General features: G+C 44.0%; 1 protein-coding gene and 2 pseudogenes across 1 annotated transcript in view; 1 reads left to right on the top strand and 2 right to left on the bottom strand.

Moving 5' to 3' along the window:
• CPD (carboxypeptidase D) overlaps positions 1 to 3,653 on the bottom strand; it is a 78,620-nt gene extending 74,967 nt beyond the window's left edge. The window contains exon 1 of the mRNA XM_064367661.1: positions 2,857 to 3,653. Within this exon, the coding sequence (XP_064223731.1) occupies positions 2,857 to 3,599 (743 nt within the window). The 5' untranslated portion in view covers positions 3,600 to 3,653. The remainder of the gene's footprint in view (positions 1 to 2,856) is intronic.
• Positions 3,654 to 6,470: 2,817 nt separating this feature from the next.
• On the top strand, positions 6,471 to 6,571 carry LOC135270999 (small nucleolar RNA U3; annotated as a pseudogene).
• Positions 6,572 to 16,635: 10,064 nt separating this feature from the next.
• LOC135270998 (small nucleolar RNA U3) lies at positions 16,636 to 16,708 on the bottom strand (annotated as a pseudogene).
• Between the last annotated feature and the right edge of the window lie 4,941 nt (positions 16,709 to 21,649).

Below are 21,649 nucleotides of genomic sequence, written 5' to 3'. Positions count from 1 at the left end.
CAAATACTTTTGAACAATGAAACATTTGTAATCTACATGAGTAATAAAATTCACTTAAATTTTCCTTATTCTAATTACACAGTGTTGAAAGTACCAATGCCATTCTTACAATGAAGATTTCAAGAGAGAGTAACACCTACTACAATGGCTGTAAGATTATGCTTTGAGTCTGTCAAATCAAGTTTGCAAACCAACTCCAATCTTAATTGAAGGTATTTTATGGTGTCCATTCAAATCAATTCGCTCAATTGTTTCTCATACTTGACTTCAGAATCATATATCATTCCTTGCATAAGATTTAAAGAAGCTGGTAAATATATCATAGATATTACAAATGAGTTTATAAATATTAAACAGTTGATCTCTAAATTGACTCTATTATGCTATCCAGATAACCCTGTAGATAGATAACTTTAAAAAAATTAAGAGAACTTGATATTTGACAAATTAAATTTCAAAGATTCAGAAAAATTATAGATATGTATACTTAAGCCCCCCCCCAAAAAAATCTGCACCCACTCTCAACACTATGATAATGCTTCTCACAAACACATCCAAAAATCATTTATATGCTAATCTCCTATGAAAATCTAGGCAGGTATATTCACTTAAAGAAGTATAGTGGGCCAAAAATATAGGGGTCAACTATAAAATCTTTATTTGAATGATAGAGTTAATTTTTTTGATATTTTCTTAAGTATTTGTCTCAACATCCATTGGATGAAGTATAAAGTGAAACAAGGAAAATAAACTTAATTTTCCTAAGCAGCAGGAAATAAAGTCTTAAAATTTTACATATTCAAATAACAACAAAAATCTAATCCGAATATAGCTGGGTGAATAGGATATCAAGAAATTACTCAAATGGTTTATCTCACAAAATACACTGAAAAAGGTAGTTTTCCCATAAGACTAATGTTTGAGTTTTTAAAATCATCCTATCCATAAAGCTGATGCCATATTTAGGCATCAATATCCAATTGTGCGTGCTTGTGTTTTTAATTTTATTCACATCAGTGCTATTGGTTAATAGCAAAGAATATGCATTGAGTGAATTCTTGAAGACTGAGTTAGGACAGATATACTCTTCACCATATATAGTCACCTACTTTCCCTTTTTATTAATTAGAGTTACATGTTTGAAGAACAGCTATGATTAGGGTAGTCCACAGCCACAGACCAAAATGACTGTATAGACTCAAGGTGACTTACACCAAGAGAAAGCTTATTTTCATATTTGGTAACAGCAGAACTAACACTGAAAAGAAAAATCCAGGCACAGAATTTACATCCCTGCAAAGATCAAAGCATTTTGAAGGTGCAAGGACAGAGCATTTTAAACATTTAAGCAATGCAAACAGTGCATTCGATATATCATCTCAAAAAGCCCTGGCCATCACAGCTTCTGTCAATAAGTGTGTGTCAAAGTCATATTTTTTATGCAGATGTTCAGAGGTCATGACATGACCGTATCTACAAGGAAAAACAAAATCCTTCCAGAAAGTCTATCAAGAGGACCTTATCAAGAGGAGTAAAGTAAAAGAAGATGAAAAGACTCAAGAACTGTCCTAACACCCACGAATTTTCTAGATCTTCTATATATGACTGAAATCTTGTAGAAGAAATGATTCCAAGTCCTGCAGAGAAACTTCTTTATCTTAGCTGTCCCTCAGAAATCTTCTTTTAATCAAGATGGAATGATCAGCCATTGCTTCAAAAGCCTTATGAAGACACAAAAATGAGGAAATAGTGGCAAAGCTGATGCTTGAAAAGGGGAAGCAATGCTTGCTCACTTCAGACACTATGCCTTCTGGAGTGAGTTCCCTCCCCTTTTATGCCTCTCCTCCTTTTTGCTGAAAATCCTACCCATCTCTGGAGACAGCTCAAGCTCTACCTCTTCCACAGAGATGGTCCATGTTACTGCAGCCCATACACATCTTGCCAGTGGGAATAATTCCTGTAAAGTTTAACTGGGTACACAAACATATAAGTATTTATAACAGTCTCTTGTTTTACACGAAATTCTTGAGGTCCTCATCTTCTACTTTTTAAGGTTTCAAATCTCATGCAATGCTTAGTGACACTCAAAGTGTATATTAAAAGTATGACAATAAGCCATTCTGCCCAGGCTAATAAGGTGCATAAATGGCATCGGAAACCCTTCAGAATCTAAAATGAAGCGGCTCACAGATCTGTGCAAGTTCTCCAGCTAAGTCCATATCTCCTTAAGCTGAGTCACAGGTAAAAATTGGAGAAAAACCAGTTTCTGTCAAATAGGCCAGAGGAAGATCCTGGAATATCATCTGCCATTTTTGGGCTCCAGTCTCCCTCGATTGCCTAATTCTAAGTCCCAGCCACACTCCTATGTAAATCAGTTAACCAATCTGACCCTCGATTTCCCGATATGCAAAACTGAGGGTGTCTATGACATCAGGTTGTGGCCAAGATACTGCAGTCACAGAAAGACTTAGCACAGTGCCTATAACATTAGCCACTTTTAATAGAAGACAACAACATTGACAGCTTATCTATAAAATGTGTGAGCTGACCTAGGTTATCCTTAAGATCTCTTCTCGCTCCTGTCCTATGGCCCTGTAAGAATAGGGACCATAATGTCAGAAAGAAGTGTCCCCTCCAGCATCCCTTAAACAAATAGCCTCTAGGAGGCAATTCTTTGATGATTAGCGGGACGGAAGGCTAGGCGGCCTTGGCTGTGTCCCCGTCACAGGGTGTCTCCCTTCACCTTCGCCACCGCCACCCCTTCTGCCAGCATTGTTTGAGTGCCTACTGAGTGCCGGAGCCAGCCTCGGCCCTTGGGGGCTCACACGGACGGGGAAAGGGGCGGGCAACACTCACTTGTTCCTGCGGATCCACTCGATGAGGGCGCGCACCTCGGGCACGTCATCCAGGGCAGGGGGCTCGCCGGTGCTGAACTGGTCGGGAAAGCTGCGGTTGAGGTCGCGGCCGCGGCTGTTGTCGCGGCCGCTGGCCCCTGGCGGGCCGCCGTCATCGAGGCCACAGTCGCCCTCGCGGGCGCGCTCGAAGCCATCCGGGTTGAGGCTGGGCAGCAGGTACACGTCGGTGGTGTTGAGCAGGCGGACCAGGCGCGGGTCCCCGCGGCGGTAGCCGGCCGCCAGCTCGCGGGCCAGGTAGATCAGCACCTGGCGCGACACGGTCTCGTCGCCGTGCATGTTGCCCACCAGCTTCACCTGCGGCCGGCCGGGCACGAGCGGCCCCGCAGCGTCGGGCCCGGCAGCGTCGGGCCCCGCGTCGCCCTCAGGGATCAGCGACCCCAGGCCGGCCGTGAGGCGCAGCACCCACAGCTGCCGGCCCTCCACCGAGCGGCCGATGCTGAAGAGGCGGGCCAGGCCGGGGGGGCCCGCGGCCGCCGCCTCCCTCAGCGCCGAGCCCAACTCCTCTTCGTGGTAGTAGCGGTCGAACTGGCCCTCGGCCGCCTCGGCGCCCGCGTTCGTCGTTGTGGTCGCCTCCGCCTTCTTGATGTGAGCCGCCCGGGCCGAGCTCTTCAGCAGCAGCAGGCACAGGAGCAATGGGAGCCACCCCAGCAGCCAGGTTGGCCGCGCGTCCCGGCCGCTCGCCATGTTCCAGCAGCTCCGCTAACCCCGGCTCCGCTCCCACGGCTCCGCGCTCCGGGCGGCCGGGGCCCGCCGGATCCCCTCCGCGCCTAGCAACCCTATCCCGCCCTCCGGCCGCAGCCAATCGCAGACGGGCCTGCTGGTGCGTCACCACCAGGGGGCGGGGCTTCCCTTAAAGCAGCCGATTCCCTCTGGGCCGGCCTGCCCTCCTCCCGTTCCGGACGAGTTTGGTCAGCGTCTTCCTTCGCCAAGGTTTTTCTTCTCTTCTCTGCCTCCTTGTTTCCTCTTCTACGTGTGCTCCGCTACTCTTCTCGCTCAGTCTTTTCTTTGTGGCTTCTCCCTTAAATTATCACCCATTTTTCTCTCAGAACTCCTGCTAGTTCCCTTCTCACCTTTGTTGCTGCCTTTCTCAGCTGCGCTTTAACGCTTAGAACCGAGAAACAAAAGGTTCGAAAGAATCAAAGAGCTCAAAAAAATCAATAGGTTCGAAAGAATCCGCGTTCGGACAGTGAGAGCCTTAGTCCAGTCTCCTGGGCGCCTTCTCTCCGCAACCGCCCCGCCTCGGCTGGAGCCCCGCTGTCCGCGCGGTTGCACCGGACGCCTCGCGGGGAGGAAGGCTCGCACCTCACCGGGCGGCGCGTTCCTTTTTAGAGTTGCTGCTTGGAAAGAAGGTGTCTCTTTTATGTCTGGCGGAAATGTGCTACGCAGTAGGCTCCCTTTGTGTTAATGTTGTCTATTTCTAGGCGTCACCCCACGTTGTTTTACTGCAAATAAGTCCGTGTTTGTGCTGGCCTCGGCCTTCATTAGGCAGATTTAATTTCACAGCTCACCGGCCCACTTCTCACACCTCTCGGAGCAAGTTGTATATTTAACTATGGCCTTGGAATGACATATTTTAAAACAGCAGGTTTGACATTTCTGGGAACACTTGCTTGGCATTCCTGAACTCCTCAGTGTTCAGCCAAAGATGGCAATTAGAGCGTTTCATCAAGTCTACAGAAGAGATCTTTTAAATCAGCCTTGGTAGGCTTCAGTTTCTTTAGCTTGAAGAAACACAGAACTTTATCCCTTTATCGGGTGCGAAATTCTACCCATCTAACAACATAATCGCAATAATGTGGTATTTCCTTCTTTCAGAGCCAGCTATTTCAGGGCCCCTTCCCTGAACTATGACTGAACCCTAATTTGACCAACAGAGTTCATTCATTCATCAAGTATTTATTGAGCAACTTTTATGTAAAAGCTAGGTGCTGGGAAACAATTCATTCTTCTGCCCAGTCAAGAGATTCAGTGCAGTTTGTGATGAATGCCACAACAGAGGTGTTCAGGTAAGGGAAATCTCCGAACTTGAGGAGGAAAGGAGAAGGAGAGAAACCATGGAGGAAGGGAAGGATCCCAGGCAGGAGAGGAAGCAAAGAAGGTTTGCAGGGTTTGAGAGCAAATGCCTTGTGTTCTGGGAATTGCATGCAGGATCAGGATTACTGGTGTGAAGGGGCTCACAGGTGCGGAAGTGACAGAAAAGCCTCACAGGCCGGTCTCCAGGGAGCTATTTGATCTGGAAGGCCATGGAGAACCACAGATGGGTTTTCAGCTAGTTTAGAAAAATCCCTCTGACAGTAACAGGGAAAATTGAATGGGAGGCCTAAGACTTAAGGCTGAGAGACCTGGAAGGAAGCTGCAATCCAGAAAGACATGATGAGACTCTGAATGAGGGCAGTGCCAGTGGAGGTGGAAAGAAGGAAATGGATCTGAAAGACCTTTGGAAAGGAAAGTGGACAGGATCTGGAGACAGAGAGGTTTGTAGGCTGATTTCAATTACAGCCTGAGCAACTTGCAGGTATTTACTGAGGTACGGGCCAGGAGAAAGCACAGGTTTAGGTGAAGATGTTGAATTTAGTATTCTGCCATGGGAGCGAGCACCATCACTCTGGTCCCGTGAACGGCTCCTCTCCTCCATGCCCCGTTTGATCTAGACTGCATTATGCACAGCAGCTGCAACTCATCAGAAACAAAGCCACAACTCTGTACAGAGACACCTCCCACCCCCCGGGAGTGCTCAACTATTACACTCTGCACTTTTCCAGTAATCCAAGTCAAATAAGCCCCAGAGGACAGGTTAACCTCTAATCAAATATTTCCTTTTCTACCATGTTCACCTTCCTTTGAAACCTCTTCCAGCCCCTTTATTCCTGCAGCCTCCTCTAGTGAGGCAGGCTGAAATGTAAAACAAGCATGAGGGAAGTGAAATAATATGAGAATGTAACTTGAGCCAGTGCCCTCCCAGAAATCCTCAGGTCTTCCATGGTGCCTTTGAGGCCTCTTTCAGGTCTGCAGCCTCCTTCCTTAGCAGGTACACTGTTGCCTGTGGTTAGAAGTGAAACCCAAAGCTCTGGACCTCAGTCACTGCTCACCAGAAGGGCAAAAGAGGGCGGAGGGCAGGCTTTGTGTTTACCTGCAGCTGAATACCTCCAATTGTGTCTGAGAAGTCTTGAACCTTGTGACAGGTGTTCCTTTCCTTTTTTGCTGGGATTACAGGCTTGAGCCACTGAGGGACGTGACTCTTCATTATAATGGCTTTTATGTGTGTGTTCCAAAAGCAGGATTTTGTTTTTTGTTTTTTAAGCTCACTATATAGAAACAGTTTTATTACAGAAGTTAAGCACACACACACTGAAGTCACACTCCCCAGGTTTGAGTCTTGGATCTGTGGCTTGCCAGCTGTGACCTCATGACTCCTCTCTTTATCTTTGAAATGGGAATGATAATAGCACCTGCCTCATTTACAAGTTCCTAATCTATGCTGTGCTTTAATTACCTATGAATCTTGTAAAGAAAATGGTTCTTGAATCAGGTTGGTCATCTAAAAACTTCTGCCCTAAGACTATACTTTCAGGGATCATTTCTATAGTTCATTACTAAAAACTTCTGCCCTGTTTTAAAAAATCCAGGTCAACTATTTGTCATTTCCTGGTGCTGGAAACATTTCAAATCTCCTCTAGCTAAATGTTTGAGGTGATGGCTATCCGGAATGCCCTGGTTTGATCATATATTATATGCATGTATCAAAATATCACATGTATCCCATAAATATGTACAATGATCATGTATCAAATTAAAAAAAATTTTTTTAAATCACATCATTGCCACTCTGCTTCTGTGAACAGGGAGCCTTTTTACCTTCAGGCCTTTTCCAAGTTCTTCCACTTGTAAAGCCACACCTTTTCCTTGAGGAAAAGATGCAAAACCTGTCCGAAGTTCCTGCCACCACACTCTGGGATTCAGTGCACTTAACTCACTCTGGTTATATGTACATTGTGTACACATCTAACTAACAATGAGAAACGGTGAGAGAATGAAAGTAGCAGCCAAACTTAAAACAGATGTAGGGCCGGGCACTGTGGCTCACGCCTGTAATTCCAGCACTTTGGGATGCCAAGGCAGGTGGATCACCTGAGGTCAGGTGTTCAACACCAGCCTGGCCAACATGGTGAAGCCCCATCTCTACTAAAAATACAAAAAAAAAATAGCTGGTGTGGTGGTGGGCACCTGTAATCCCAGCTACTTGGGAGGCTGAGGCAGGAGAATCACTTGAACCCAGGAGGCAGAGGTTGCAGTGAGTCCAGATCATGCCATTTCATTCCAGCCTGGGCGACAAGAGCAAAACTCCGTCTCAAAAAAAAAAAAAAAGATGTACATGTTGGTTAAAAACTGCGGAAAGAATGTGTGAGTGATTTTAAAAGTTTACTGACCGTTAACCAAAATAAAATGCAATATGCTGGTGACCAGTACTGTGGTTAGTACCTGCAGAGGAAGAAATTGAAGAATTAGTTTCTTCAATTAGGGCCATGGAGACACACTAACTTTTTTTTTTTGAGACATAGTCTTGCTCTGTCACTGAGGCTGAAGTACAGTGGTGTGATCTCGGCTCACTGCAACCTCTGCCTCCCGGATTCAAGCAATTCTCCAACCTTAGCTTCCCAAACAGCTGGGAATACAAGCACATGCCACCACACCCAGCTAATTTTTGTATTTTTTTGGTAGAGACGTGGTTTCTCCACATTGGCCAGGCTGGTCTAGAACTCCTGGACTTGAGTGATCTGCGTGCCGGGGCCACCACACAACCAGAGACTTAAAGGAGAATTAGAGGAACTGACAAGAAGCTGTCCATGGAAGGCAAGAATGATGGAAACATGAAATGGCATCCAATTAGAATTTTCATAAATTTGCTAATGTGTTACAAGCAACAAAATAATAATAAGAATAAAATAATGATTTTCTGAATGGGAATTTTTTAAATAAAGTCTGAAAATGGGCAAATTAAGGGAATTTTCAAGAGAACCTTTGGCCACGTTAATTCTTACAGGTGCTGTTGGTTTTCTGCCCGGATTCTCTCTACCAGGCTCGTGCACCCATCTCCTAGCTGATGCTTACTTATATCTGCATCTTCTTGGGAAGATTTCCCTTGGCTGGCAGGAGCTACTTTGTCCAGAAATGCCTAAGAAATTACACACACTGCCTGCACCACACCTCTTTCCAGGGTCATCCTACTCCTATATAGGCCCCCTTGCCTCTGTATGAGACAAACTTTGGAGCGATGTGTGCTCCAGATAGAGCTTTCTGCAGAATCAGGCTGAGGTAAGAGTTCTTTTTTCATTCTTGCTTAGCATCTTCTTCTGATCTGCTTCCCTTACTTACAGGTTTCTCCCAAGGGCACTCCTTCAATAAATCACTTATGTAAGCATCTTTGTCTCAGGCTATGCTTTTAGGAACATGCCTTAAGACAGCCAGGTAGGATGTCACTCCATAGTATTTTCCTCTATGGGGATAGATACAATACATTTTGCTTTCCTTGCATTATGTTTTGTTGTTTATTTTGGTTTAAATGTTGGAGGCTGTTATTTAGGAAGAGGGAGAATTTTTTTTCTTTTTTTTGAGACAGTGTCTCGCTCTGACCCCCAGGCTGGAGTACAGTGGTGGTATCTCAGGTCACTGCAACCTCTGCCTCCTGGGTTCAAGCGATTCTCCTGCCTCAGCCTCCTGAGTAGCTGGGACTACAGGCACGTACCACCCTGCCTGGCTAATTTTTGGTATTTTCAGTAGGGATGGGTTTTCACCCTGTTAGCCCGGATGGTCTCAATCTCCCGACCTTGTGATCTGCCCACCTTGGCCTCCCAAAGTGCTGGGATTACAGATGTGAGCCACCACACCCAGCCGAAAATTTTTTATTTTTTATTTATTTATGTATTTATTTTTACCAGAGTCTCACTCTTATCACCCAGGCTGGAGTACAGTGGCATGAACAGAACTCACTGTAACTTCGACCTCCTGAGCTCAAGCAATCCTCCTGCCTCTGCCTTCCTTGTAGATGGGACCACAGGCACGCATCACCATGCCTGGCTATTTATTTTTACTTTTTGTAGAGACGGGGTCTCACTTTGTTTCCCAAAGTCTCAAACTCCAGGGCTCGCATAATCCTGTCTCAGCCTCCCAAAGTGATGGGATTACAGGCATGTGCCACTGTGCTTGGCCTGGTGTAGAGTTTTTGGTTTTGTTTAATTTTGTTTGTTTAACAGAGTTTTCTCTTACTTTCTTGATGTCTTCATCTTTCTAAGCCAAAGAATAATAAAAGTTGTTTACTGAAATTTCTTTTAAAATTTGGCTGAGGTTAGGTAGGCCTATTCTATCTTAAATTTTAGTTAAGCCTGTTTCTAGGGCACAGATTATGCTGTTTCCCAATTGTCAGAGCATGATAGTAATTTTGATCTGTATTTCCAAAAGACTCACTATGGCCAGCACTGAATAAACAGTAATTCTATTATCATGAGGCAGGGAAGGAGAAAAGCAGGTATCAGATACTTTCTGTTGTACGAATCAGAAAACCTGACTCATTCTAGCTTAAATAATAAATGGAATTTATTGGCTCATACAACTGAGAAGTCCAAAGGAGAAGTCTGGATTTGGGCATAGCTTTATCCTGTGGCTAAACGGGCACAAAACACCTGGTTTCTTTTTGTCCCGTGGCCCTGCCTTCTACAATATTCACTTTATTCTAAGTCTGACTCCCCTGGTGATTCCAAGAGGGCTGCCAGAAGCTCCCAGTGCTACATGTGTTCTCATTCATAGTTCAGCAAGAAAACAGAGGACACTCTTGTCCTTGCAAAATTGCCAAGCGTAACTCAGATCGGAACTGCACAGGTCACCTGCCTTCTCCTGAACCAGTTGCTATGGCTAGGGAGATGGAATATGCTGATCAACTTAGTTTAGGATATGAACCCTATTGCTGGTACTGGGAATGGAATCTGATTCCCATGAACTACATGGATCCCCACATGGCAATCAGGGCCTTTGGCAAGGGGGACAAACCAATAAACACCAACCTGCTTCATCAAACAAGCAAAGGCAGCAGAATATTGTATTCACTCAGCATTTATGAGCATGCCCTGTCCTGGGCTGCGGGGCACATAACTGCAGAAGAGAGGGAGGAGAAAGAGGAAGTGCAGTGCGATACGTGACAGTGTGAACAAAGTGTTGATAACCACTGCCGACATGGCACTGTAGAGTTTATGCTTTTCATACAGTTTGCCTCACTGATCCCAATTGGAAAAGGAAAATTCGTCCTTATTTTTGGATGTCCAGTGTCTGAACTCCCTCCCTTCATTTGGGGAACCCTCCAGCTTAGGAGTCATGGTGGAAGGCAGGGCCCGCTTCTACTCTGCAGGCTGAAAATGCTGGGTGCTTGCTCTCATAGGACATGAGACACATAGTCTAGTTTTAACCAAGCAGACAAATCTGTGGCAGGCTTTGAATTGGGAGCTAGTGACACAAAGAAGCAGAGGCTGTGGATAATTCTTTCTAGCTGTGGTGGGGGAGATGGCAGCAATATAGAGCTTCTGGGGCAACAGAGCAAAGAGAACACCCAACCCCCAGTGCCAGTGGTGTTGGCAGGATGAGCTGCAGCAGCTGTACTTGGTGAGAGTAGAGCGGTCTCTGAGGTTCTGCTGCTTGCTTTGTGGCATTCTTCCTATCTGTTTAAAACCCCTGATTTCCCAACTCGCCTAGCAATTCTGTGAACCAACAAATATCCTTTTAATAAATTCAACCAGACTCAGTTCCTGTGGCTGCAACTTATGGAAATACAATCCTTTCAGGTCAGTATTATTGTAATTTTATAGGTAAGAATACAGGCTCTGAGACATAACATTACTGGTGCCCAGGACCACACTATTTTCCAACTTCAAACCCCATCCTTTATTCTGTACATGTCTCATTCTTAGGTGAAGAGCAACTGGAAAAGTTTCCTTCATTCCTAAAACATTTCCTTCCTCTCCCCATCTGTTTAGTGTCTAAGTGCACCATTAGAGAGGGGTTCTCTGAGTCTGAAAGGCTTTTCCCTCAATTAAAAGGCAAACATCAAGGAATCTTGAGATCAGCTGACCCTTAAGGAATGGGTAGAAAAAGTGGGAATGCTTACCTTAGAGAGGATTTCTTTAACAGGCTTCTTGGAGAGCAAAGGCCCATGAGAAATGCAGATGAGAGAGAAAAATACTGAAAGAGGAGGAATTGGGTTGCCAAAGCCAATGGTACCTGTATGACTGGGGCAAAAAAAACAGAACTTGCCCCCACATTTCTAAAGAGAATCTTTGATTTAGCTGCCTGGTCACTTGGATAAACAGTGGCATTCTAAGTCAGGAGAGGCACAGGGGAAATGAGATTGCATGATGCTAATGGTTCTCAGCCCTGGCTACCCTTTTGTTTTTCTTGTTTTGTTTTTTGTTTTGAGATGGAGTCTCGCTCCATCATGCAGGCTGGAGTGCAGTGGCGCGATCTCGGCTCACTGAAACCTCCACCTCCCAGGTTCAAGCGATTCTCCTGCCTCAGCCTCCCAAGTAGCTGGGACTACAGGAGTGCACCCGCACACCCAGCTAATTTTTGTATTTTTAGTAGAGATGGGGTTTCACCATGTTGGCCAGGCTAGTCTTGAACCCCTGACCTTAGGTGATCTGCCCACCTCAGCCTCCCAAAGTGCTGCGATTACAGGCATGAGCTGTCGCACCTGGCCTTGGCTACTCTTTTGAGAAGCTCAGGGGGCCTTTAAAATACTGGAAGGGGGCCAAGGGAGGTGGCCCACGCCTGTGATCCCAGCACTTTGGAAGGCTGAGGTGAAAGGATTGTTTGAGCTCAGGAGCTCCAGACTGGCCCAGGCAACATACTGAGACTGTCTCTGGTTTTTTTTTTTTAATATATGTTTAAAATAACATAAAATATACGGGTGCAGGAGGAAATGGGGGAATGGCTGCTTAATGGGTACAGGGTTTCCTTTTGGTTAATGACAATATTAGGGAACTAGATAGGGCCAATAATTGTACAACCTTGTGAATGTACTAAATGCCACTGCATCCTTGACCTCCCCAACTCAAGCAGTCCTCCCACCTCAGCCTTCCAAGTAGCTAGGACTACAGGTACGTGCCACCATGCTTGGCTAATTTTTGTATTTTTTGTAGAGATAGGTTTTCGCTGTGTTGCCCATGGCTGTTCTTGAACTTCTGGGCTCAAGAGATCTGCCCACCTCAGCCTCCCAAAGTGCTGGGATTATATAGGCGTGAGCCACTGTGCCTGGCCAATTGTGCACTTTAAAATGATTAATTTTATGTTATGTGAATTTCACCTCAATTTAAAAAATATTAGCATCTCCTGAAAGGGAAGAGGGTAATAATGAGCTTATATGAGGGTGGAAGCAGCTCTTGAGAAGTGTGCAACCTTAGTAGAGTGATGATGTACTCTATAATGAGCTAGCAACTTTCTCCTAGATGTTTTTAAGATCACTTCAGGTAAATAATGAATGGTGAAGATTGACATACTTTACTTTTCAAGGCTTTTGTAGGAGTTGGACTTTGATTTCTTTTGGATGTGAATCTGGGCTGAGACAAGGCAATATAGCTTAGTTTCACCAGGGTTCTACCTTATACATATTTTACAGGTTAGACCAAGGCTGGCCCTAGATCCCAGCAACAGATTTGAATAGGACCAAATACTCTCTTGCCCAGATGTAGTATGGTGTGGCAGATCTGAAGACATACTCCAGTAAAAACAGCACAAAATTGGGGTGGTGCGCTCTTGCATAAAGGGCCTAGGGCACGACTCCCATCCCCAACCAGAAAAATGTTCAGTTACCAGGAATGTCCTGGCAGCCAGCAATTTCAGCCTCTAATTTTGATGAAAACACTTGCTGAGACTGAACTGGCACAAACAAAGCACATTTACACCCAGTCAGCTGGATTCCATCTTAAGAGTACAAGCTGAAGCTCCAGAAGGTGATGAGATGGATGCTATTCACGGGAACAATCTGCAGCTATCTCTCTGTTATAGGTCTGGGTGAAAAAGTGGTACAAGGAAAATTACAGCGATGGAGAAAGCAGCTACCAAATACTGCAAGCCCACATAAGAGCCAAAGCTCCGGGGGCCGGGTACGGTGGCTCACGCCTGTAATCCCAGCACTTTGGGAGGCCAAGGTGAGTGGATCACAAGGTCAGGAGTTCGTGACCATTCTGGCCAACATTGTGAAACCCTGTCTCTACTAAATAAATAAATACAAAAATCAGCTGGGCGTGGTGGCGCGTTTCTGTAATCCCAGCTACTTGGGAGGCTGAGGCAGGAGAATCGCTTGAAACCTGAAGGCGGAGGTTGCAGTGAGCTGAGATCGCTACTGCATGTTGCTAATGGTTCTCAGCCCTGGCTAACCCTTTGTTTTTATTGTTTTGTTTTTTGTTTTGAGATGGAGTCTCCAGCCTGGGCAAAAGAGCAAAACTCCATCTCAAAAAAAGAAGAGCCAAAGCTCCCTAGGAAACCCTAAGCACGAGGGACACAGACAGGAGAGTGGGTCTGCAAAAGGGCCTTCATAAGAAAAAATTACTAGCTCAAGGGAAACACTCAAGGAAAGGAAAGAACAATGAAGCCACATAAAAGAGGATGAACTGATGTAACCAAAGATAAGACAGAACTGGTAGAAATTACAGCAAATCTGAAGCAGGTGATCCAGGTAAGTTCTCTAATGGTGCTTTCCAACACACCTTGCTCCCCATTCCGTCTTTGTCCCTTTCCCAGCACTTGGTTCTGCTCTGCAAGGTCTTCTGTCCATTTATGGGTTCATTCTACAGACCTTGATTAAGCATGATCTTTATGCCCGTACAGGGCTGCTGGCACACAGAAGTGAAGAAAACACAATTAAGTCCAAATTAAGAAGAGCCTTGCTGGGCACTGTGGCTCATGCCTGTAATCCCAGCACTTTGGGAGGCTGAGGCAGGTGGATCACTTGAGGCCAAGAGTGCAAGATCAGCCTGGCCAACATGGAGAAACTCCATCTCTACTAAAAATACAAAACTTGGTCAGGCGTGGTGGTGGGCACTTGTAATCCCAGCTACTTAGGACGCTGAGGCAGGACAATCACTTAAGCCTGGGAGGTGGAGGTGCAATGAGCCGAAATCTCACCACTGCACTCCAGCCTGGGTGACAGAGCAAGACTCTGTCAAAAAAAAAAAAAAAAAAAAAAAAAAGGAGAGCCTTAGAGGTCTTAAGTACTAAAAAGGTGAGGGTCTCCCTGTCCCAAAAGAAAACTCAAAATTAAATTTGATTTTTCAAAATGATATAAACCTTGCCTGTATGCTAACATTAAAATAGCCTCTTCCTAGATTTGGGAATTACAAAATTCAGATTTCATAATTAAAGATGAGTGTTTCTCTCACTCTCACTCTCACCCTGGTGTTCCTGCTTTGCTGATGCCTTCAGGGATGACCCAGCTATAAATGTTTACTCTACCTTTGAAAAGGCAAGGACAGCCGGGCGCGGTGGCACCTGTAATCCCAGCCTGTCGCCCAGGCTGGAGTGCAGTGGTGCAGTCTTGGATCACTGCAACCTCCACACCCCAGGCTCAAGCAATTCTGGTGCCTCAGCCTCCTGGGTAGTGTATGCCACCATGCCCAGCTAATTTTTGTATTTTCAGTAGAGATGGGGTTTCACCATGTCAGCCAGGCTGGTCTTGAACTCCTGACTCAAGTGATCCACCTGCCTCAGCCTCCCAAAGTGCTAGGATTATAGGTGTAAACCACTGCATCTGGCCCCAAAAGGGGAGATATTTTTGAAACTAATAATATAAGGACATAGTCTCAGGATAAAGAAGAGTTCTTCTGGCTGGGCATGGTGGCTCACACCTGTAATCGCAGTGCTTCAGAAGGCCAAGGGAAGCAGGCACATTGCTTGAACCCAGGAGCTCGAGACCAGCCTGGGCAACATGGCAAAAACCCATCAGCATGGTGGCCTATGACTTCAGTCCCAGCCTCCTGGGAGGTTGAGGTGGAAGGATCACCTGAGCCCAGGAAGTAGAGGGTGCAGTGAGCCATGACTGTGCCACTGCACTCTAGCCTGGGCAACAGAGTGAGACCCTGTCCCCCCTAAAAAAAAAAAGGTTTCTTTTTTTACCAAATGAAATTTAGATCTGTTCTCCCACACTATTCTCATTTTTAAAATTTCATGACAGATTAAAAATAATAAAAAAAATTCTTTCCATATCATCACCAGTTTGGAGACCAGAATTTGGAACCACTACCAGTGGATAGTACAAAGTAGGTTGATAGGACGACTGGGGATAAAAACCCTGAGCCCATCGAAACATTATTCCGACCCATATAACATTTCCTCTGTCCTAAAAGCATGCTTGCATTCAGGCACAGATGAATAGCATGCAAAAATATTCTATAGACAGTTGTTGGAAGACTGAAGACCAGAGAGGCCTCTTCACCAGAGGATGATTGAGAGCCGAGAAACATAATGTTCTCACCCTGACACATTCAGAGAGTACACTTGTGGCTCCCCTGCACCTATGTTCTTATTTGTGTGCTTTTAATGGGTCACCAGCTTCACCAGCAATAGCTCCTGCAACTGTGGCTTCCCAGGAGCCAGGAAGTGAAGCAACCCAAGCGCGATGCATATAGGAGGCTGAGTCTGTGTGGGTGGTGGCAAGGTGAGAAGAAAATGTGACAAGTGTGAAACCACAAGGAAATTCAGAGTTGGTTCCAAGGCTTAACCTTTGCATGAAGTTCCAGAAAGTTTTTGGAGTCTGCACGGTGACTAAGCTTCATGTGCCTTCTTAGCAGTGGTGAGGAAAGAGTTGAATGGGGGTTGCAAACTGAGGTGATCTAGTTCTCGGCGTTTACATGCAGTCTATCCACTTCCTTTTTTTTTTTTTTTAATTGAGAGAGAGACAAGAGAGACAAGGTATTGTCCTGTCACCCAGGCTGGAATGTAGTGCTGTGATTATAGCCCACTGCAACCTCAAACTCCTTGGCTCAAGTGATCCTCTTACCTTCACCTCTCAAAGCGCTGGGATTACAGGCGTGAACCACCACACCCAGCCTCACACTTCATGTTCTTTAAGTATCATTAAAATGCTTTAATAAATCAGCATGAGAAAGTTTCTTCCATCCAAGTACTAACCAGGCCTGACCCTGCTTAGCTTCCGAGATCAGACGAGATCGGGCGCGTTCAGGGTGGTATGGCCATAGACGAGAAAGTTTCTTAATGATCCGTCCAAAATTATTTATGCATTAGCAAAGCAAGATTGTTGAAAGGAATCAATGTCATGTGATTAATGTGATACTTCTAGTATCTGTAGACATGCACATCAAATACTACTTTTAATATCTGTTCATGTCCTTTGCCCACTTTTGAATGGGTTTGTTTGTTTGTTTTTCTTGTAAATCTGTTTTAGTTCTTTATAGATTCTGGATATTAGCCCTTTGTCTGATGGGTAGATTGCAAAAATTTTTTCCCATTCTCTTGGTTGCTGGTTCACTCTAATGATTATTTCTTTTGCTGTACAGAAGCTCTGGAGTTTAATTAGATCCCATTTGTCTATTTTGGCTTTTGTTGCCAATGCTTTTGGTGTTTTAGTCATGAAGTCCTTGCCTATGCCTATGTCCTGAATGGTTTTGCCTAGGTTTTCTTCTAGGGTTTTTATGGTGTTAGGTTTTATGTTTTAAGTCTTTAATCCATCAGTGCTCTACACATTCAGAGAAACTTCTCTAGTAACAAACTATAGAAATGATCCCTGAAAGTATAGTCTTTGTTTTGTAGTTTTAAGTGTACAAATCTTGCACTTCTTTAGCTAAATTGATTCCTAAGTATTTTATTCTTTTTAAAGCCATTATAAATGAAATTATTTTCTTAATTTCATTTTTGGATTGTTCTTTGCTATTGTATACAAATACAATAAATTTTTGCATGTTGCTATTGTATCTGGCAACCTTGCTGAACTTGTTTATTAGTTTTAACTGGTTTATAATGGATTCCTTAAGATTTTCTATATATAAGAGTAAATCATGGCATCTACAAAAGAGATAGTCCTATTTCTTTCTTTCCTATTTGGATAACTTCATTTCTTTTTTTCTTATCTAATTGACTTGCCTGGAATATCCAGCACGATGTTGAATAGAAAGTGAACATTCTTGGCTTGTTCCTGATTTTAAGGGAGATTTCAATCTTTTGCCATTAAGTATTTTATATATATATATATATATATATATATTTTTTTTTTTTTTTTTTGAGGCGGAGTTTCGCTCGTTACCCAGGCTGGAGTGCAATGGCGTGATCTCGGCTCACCGCAACCTCCGCCTCCTGGGTTCAGGCAATTCTCCTGCCTCAGCCTCCTGAGTAGCTGGGATTACAGGCAGGCGCCACCATGCCCAGCTAATTTTTTGTATTAGTAGAGACGGGGTTTCACCATGTTGACCAGGACGGTCTCAATCTCTTGACCTCGTGATCCACCTGTCTCGGCCTCCCAAAGTGCTGGGATTACAGGCGTGAGCCACCGCGCCCGGCCTTAAGTATTATATTAACTATGGGTTACATTAATATTTTAATGAGCTACTTTTGAGCTACTAGTCCTTATAAACCCATCCAGGAAGACCATTACTGATGCACCACTAAATGCCACAGCTTGGAATGGGGGCCCCACATCACTGAATACTGCCCCATTGCAGAAACTCAAGTTGCCCCTAGAAACGATATTTCTGCCACCACTGCCACCACTAGGCACCATAACCAATTCCTGATTCTTTGTGTCACTTACTCTCAATTTGGAGTTGGAGGAATAAGAGTGCAGATGTACTTTCACCCTTGTCTTTCTTACCTGTTGATCTCAGTGATGAGAAGATATAGAGATCCATCATTAAGAGCCTACCTTTGGAATAAGCCTAGGGCAGTTCAAGTATGCAGCAGTGTAGTTGGAAGGAGGTCTTGTGCTGAAGCTGTGTTTAAGAGTTAACACACACTGCTTTTCCTTAAATTGTGTATTTATTTAGGGTGGCTGTATTAATTTGTTTTTCAAGTTGCTGGTAAAGACATGCCCAAGACTGGGAAGAAAAAGAGGTTTAATTGGACTTACAGTTCCACATAGCTGGAGAAGCCTCAGAATTACAGTGGGAGTTGAAAGGTACTTCTTACATGGTGGTGGCAAGAGAAAATGAGGAGAATGCAGAAGTGGAAACCTTGATAAACCCATCAGATCTGTGAGACTTATTCACTATCATGAGAATAGCACAGGAAAGACTGGCCCCAATGATTCAATTACCTCCCTCTGGGTCCCTCCCACAACACATGGGAATTTTGGGAGATACAATTCAAGTTGAGATTTGGGTGGGGGCACAGCAAAACCATATCAGTGGCTTTGGACAAACTAATGGAAATTCTGTAGAGGCTGGTGACTGTAGCATCTTTCCACACCAAGCATAATTCAGACCTTAGCCTCCTGTGTAGCTGGAGCTACAGGCATGTGCCACCACACTCAGCTAATTTTTGTATTTTTTTTAGAGATGGGGTCTTGACATGTTGCCTAGGCTGATCTCACCACAGAGCAAGACTCCATCTCAAAAAAAAAAAAAAAAAACCAGCATCTTTTTTGCAGAAATTGATATGCTAATCTTAATACTCATGTGGAAATGCAAGAGACTCAGAAAAGCCAAAACAATCTTGAAAAAGAAGAACAAAGTTGGAGGAGTCATGTTTCCTGATTTCAAAACCTAGTATAAAGTTACAGTAATCAAGAGAGTGTGCTAATAGCATAAAAATAGACATATAGGGCCAGGCGTGGTGGCTCACGCCTGTAATCCCAGCACTTTGGGAGGCCGAGGTGGATGGATCACGAGGTCAAGAGATCGAGACCATCCTGGTCAACATGGTGAAACCCCGTCTCTACTAAAAATACAAAAAATTAGCTGGGCATGGTGGCGCGTGCCTGTAATCCCAGCTACTCAGGAGGCTGAGGCAGGAGAATTGCCTGAACCCAGGAGGCGGAGGTTGCGGTGAGCCGAGATCGCGCCATTGCACTCCAGCCTGGGTAACAAGAATGAAACTCCGTCTCAAAACAAAAAAGAAAAGAAAAGAAAAGAAAAAAAAAATTAGACATATAGATCAATGAAATGGAATTGAGTATTCAGAAATAAACCCTACTATTTTTTTGTCAATTGATTTTCAGCAAGGGTGCCAAGACCACTGAATGGGGACCCCCATCTCAACCAAAAAAATTTAAAAATTAGTTGATCATGGTGGCACATATCTGTGATCTCAGCTGCGGGGTTGGGGGGTGGGTAGGCTATCAGAGGTGGGAGGGTCATTTGAACCCAGGAGGTCAAGGCTGCAGTGAGTCGTAATCACACCACTACACTCTAGCCTGGGTGATAGAGCAAGGCCTGTTTCAAAGGACACTATCAAGCAAGTGAAAAGAAAAGACCACCCATAAAATGAGAGAAAACATTTGCAAGTCATATATCTGATAAGGGACTTGTATTTAAAATACATAAAGAGCCTTACTACTCAACAATAAAAAAAACTAAAAATGGACAAAAGATTTGAATGGACGTTTTTCCAAAGAAGATATATAAATGGCCAATAAGCACATGAAAAGATATTCAATGTTATGACATATTAGGAAAATGCAAATGAAAACCCTAACGAGATTGCTAAAGGGTATGAGGGTTCTCTCGTGGATGACGAACATGTTCTAAAATTGATTGTGGTGATGTTGCACAACTGTGAATGTAGTAAAAACCATTGCATTGTATACTTTAAATGGGTGAATTAGATCTCAATATGTAGGTAAATTATATCTCAGTAAAACTGTACCAAAAAAAAAAAATCTCTCAATGAGACGACACTTTACACTTACAAGGATGGCTAAAATAGAAAAGAGACAATAACAAGTGTTGAAAATGCAGAAAAACTGTAACCCTTGTACGTTGCTGATGGAATTGTTAATGGTGCAGTCACTATGGAAAACAAGTTAGGTGTTCTTCAAAATGTTAAATAGAGTTACTACATGACCCAGCAATTGCACTCATAGATACATACCCAAGAGAAATGAAAACACATGTCCACAAAAAAACTTGTACAGGAATGTTCATAGCAGCATTATTCCAAATGGCCAAAACTGGAAGCAATACAAATATTCATGATAAACAAATTAACAAAACTGTGTTATATCCATACACTGAACAATGTTAGGCCATGAAAAGGAAGGAAGAAACATATTGCAATATGGATGAATTTTGAAATCACCATGTGAAGTTAAAGAGGTCAGATAGAAAAGACCACATATTGTGTGATTACATTTAAACAAAATGTTCAGAAGAAGCAAATCCGTAGAAACAGAAAGTAGGTTAGTAATTGCCAGGGACTGTAAGGCAGATTGGGGAACAGGGAGAGAATGCTTAGGGATGTGGAGTTTCTTTTCGTGGGGATGAAAATGTTCTAACACTAGTCAGGATGTCTGCACAATTCTGTGAATATACTAGAAACCACAGAATTGTACTCTTTAAAAGGGTACATTTTATGTTAAATCCGTTAAAGTTTTTTAAAAAATCATGAACATAGAAATATAAATACCACAAATCATAATAGCATTATCAAGTTAAATAGTGGCCAGGTGCAGTAGCTAACACCTGTAATCCCAAACTTTGGGAGGCCAAGGCAGGAGGATCCCTTGAGGCCAGGAGTCTGAGACTAGCCTGGGCAACACAGCAAGACTCCATCTCTTAAAAAAAAAATAGCTGGACATGGTGGTGCATGCCTCTTGTTCTACCTCCTCAGGAGGCTGAGGTAGGAGAATCCCTTGAGCCCAAGAGTTCCAGGCTGCACTGAGCTATGATCAAGCCACTGCACTCTAGTCTGGGCAATGGAGTGAGACTCTGTCTCAAAAAGGCAAAAGTTGGCCAGGCACAGTGGCTCACACCTATAATCTCAGCACTTTGGGAGGCCTAAGTGGCCAGATCACTTGAGGCCAGAAGTTCAAGATCAGCCTAACCAACATAGTGAAACTCTACCTCTACTAAAAATACATAAATTAGCCAGCTGTGATGGTGCTGTAATACCAGCAACTCAGGAGCTGAGTCATGAGAATTGCTTGAACCTGGAAGGCGGAAGTTGCAGGGAGCCAAGATCATGCCATTGCACTCCAGTCTGGGCTACATACAGAGTGAGAATGTGTCTCAAAAAAAAAAAAGGCAAATAGTGAAAAGGACTCTAGTTAAAATATAGTGTGACCCTGTGTGTGTTAGGATAAGCCTCTGAAAATATGGTTATTTTACATAAGTAGTCCAAAAATAACAGTATAGTAGTAAAAGGGATGATGAGTGTCCAAAAATTGAATTTTACTGTGTGTGATGGTTAATTTTACATATCAACTTGACTGGGTTAACAGATGCCCAGATAGCTGGTAAAACAGGATTTCTGGGTGTGTCTGTGAGGTGTTTCTGAAAGAGGTTAGCATTTGAATCAGTAGACTGAGTAAAGACCTGTCCTCACCAATTCAGTGGGTATCATCTAACCTAGTGAGAGCCGGAATAGAACAAAAAGGTGGAGGGAGGACAAATTCTGTGTTTGAGCTGGGACATACATCTCACCTCTTCTTGGACATCAGCACTCCTGGTTCTCAGGTCTTTGGACTTGGACCAGGACTTACACCATCAACTCCCTGGTTTTCAGGACTTCGGATTCCGGCTGAATTACACTAC

This window comes from Aotus nancymaae, unplaced genomic scaffold (genome assembly GCF_030222135.1).
Source record: "Aotus nancymaae isolate 86718 unplaced genomic scaffold, 86718_ANA_hifiasm-v0.15.2.pri h1tg000072l, whole genome shotgun sequence".
In the NCBI taxonomy this organism is placed as follows: Eukaryota; Metazoa; Chordata; class Mammalia; order Primates; family Aotidae; genus Aotus; species Aotus nancymaae.
This window is presented reverse-complemented; position numbering and strand designations above follow the sequence as displayed.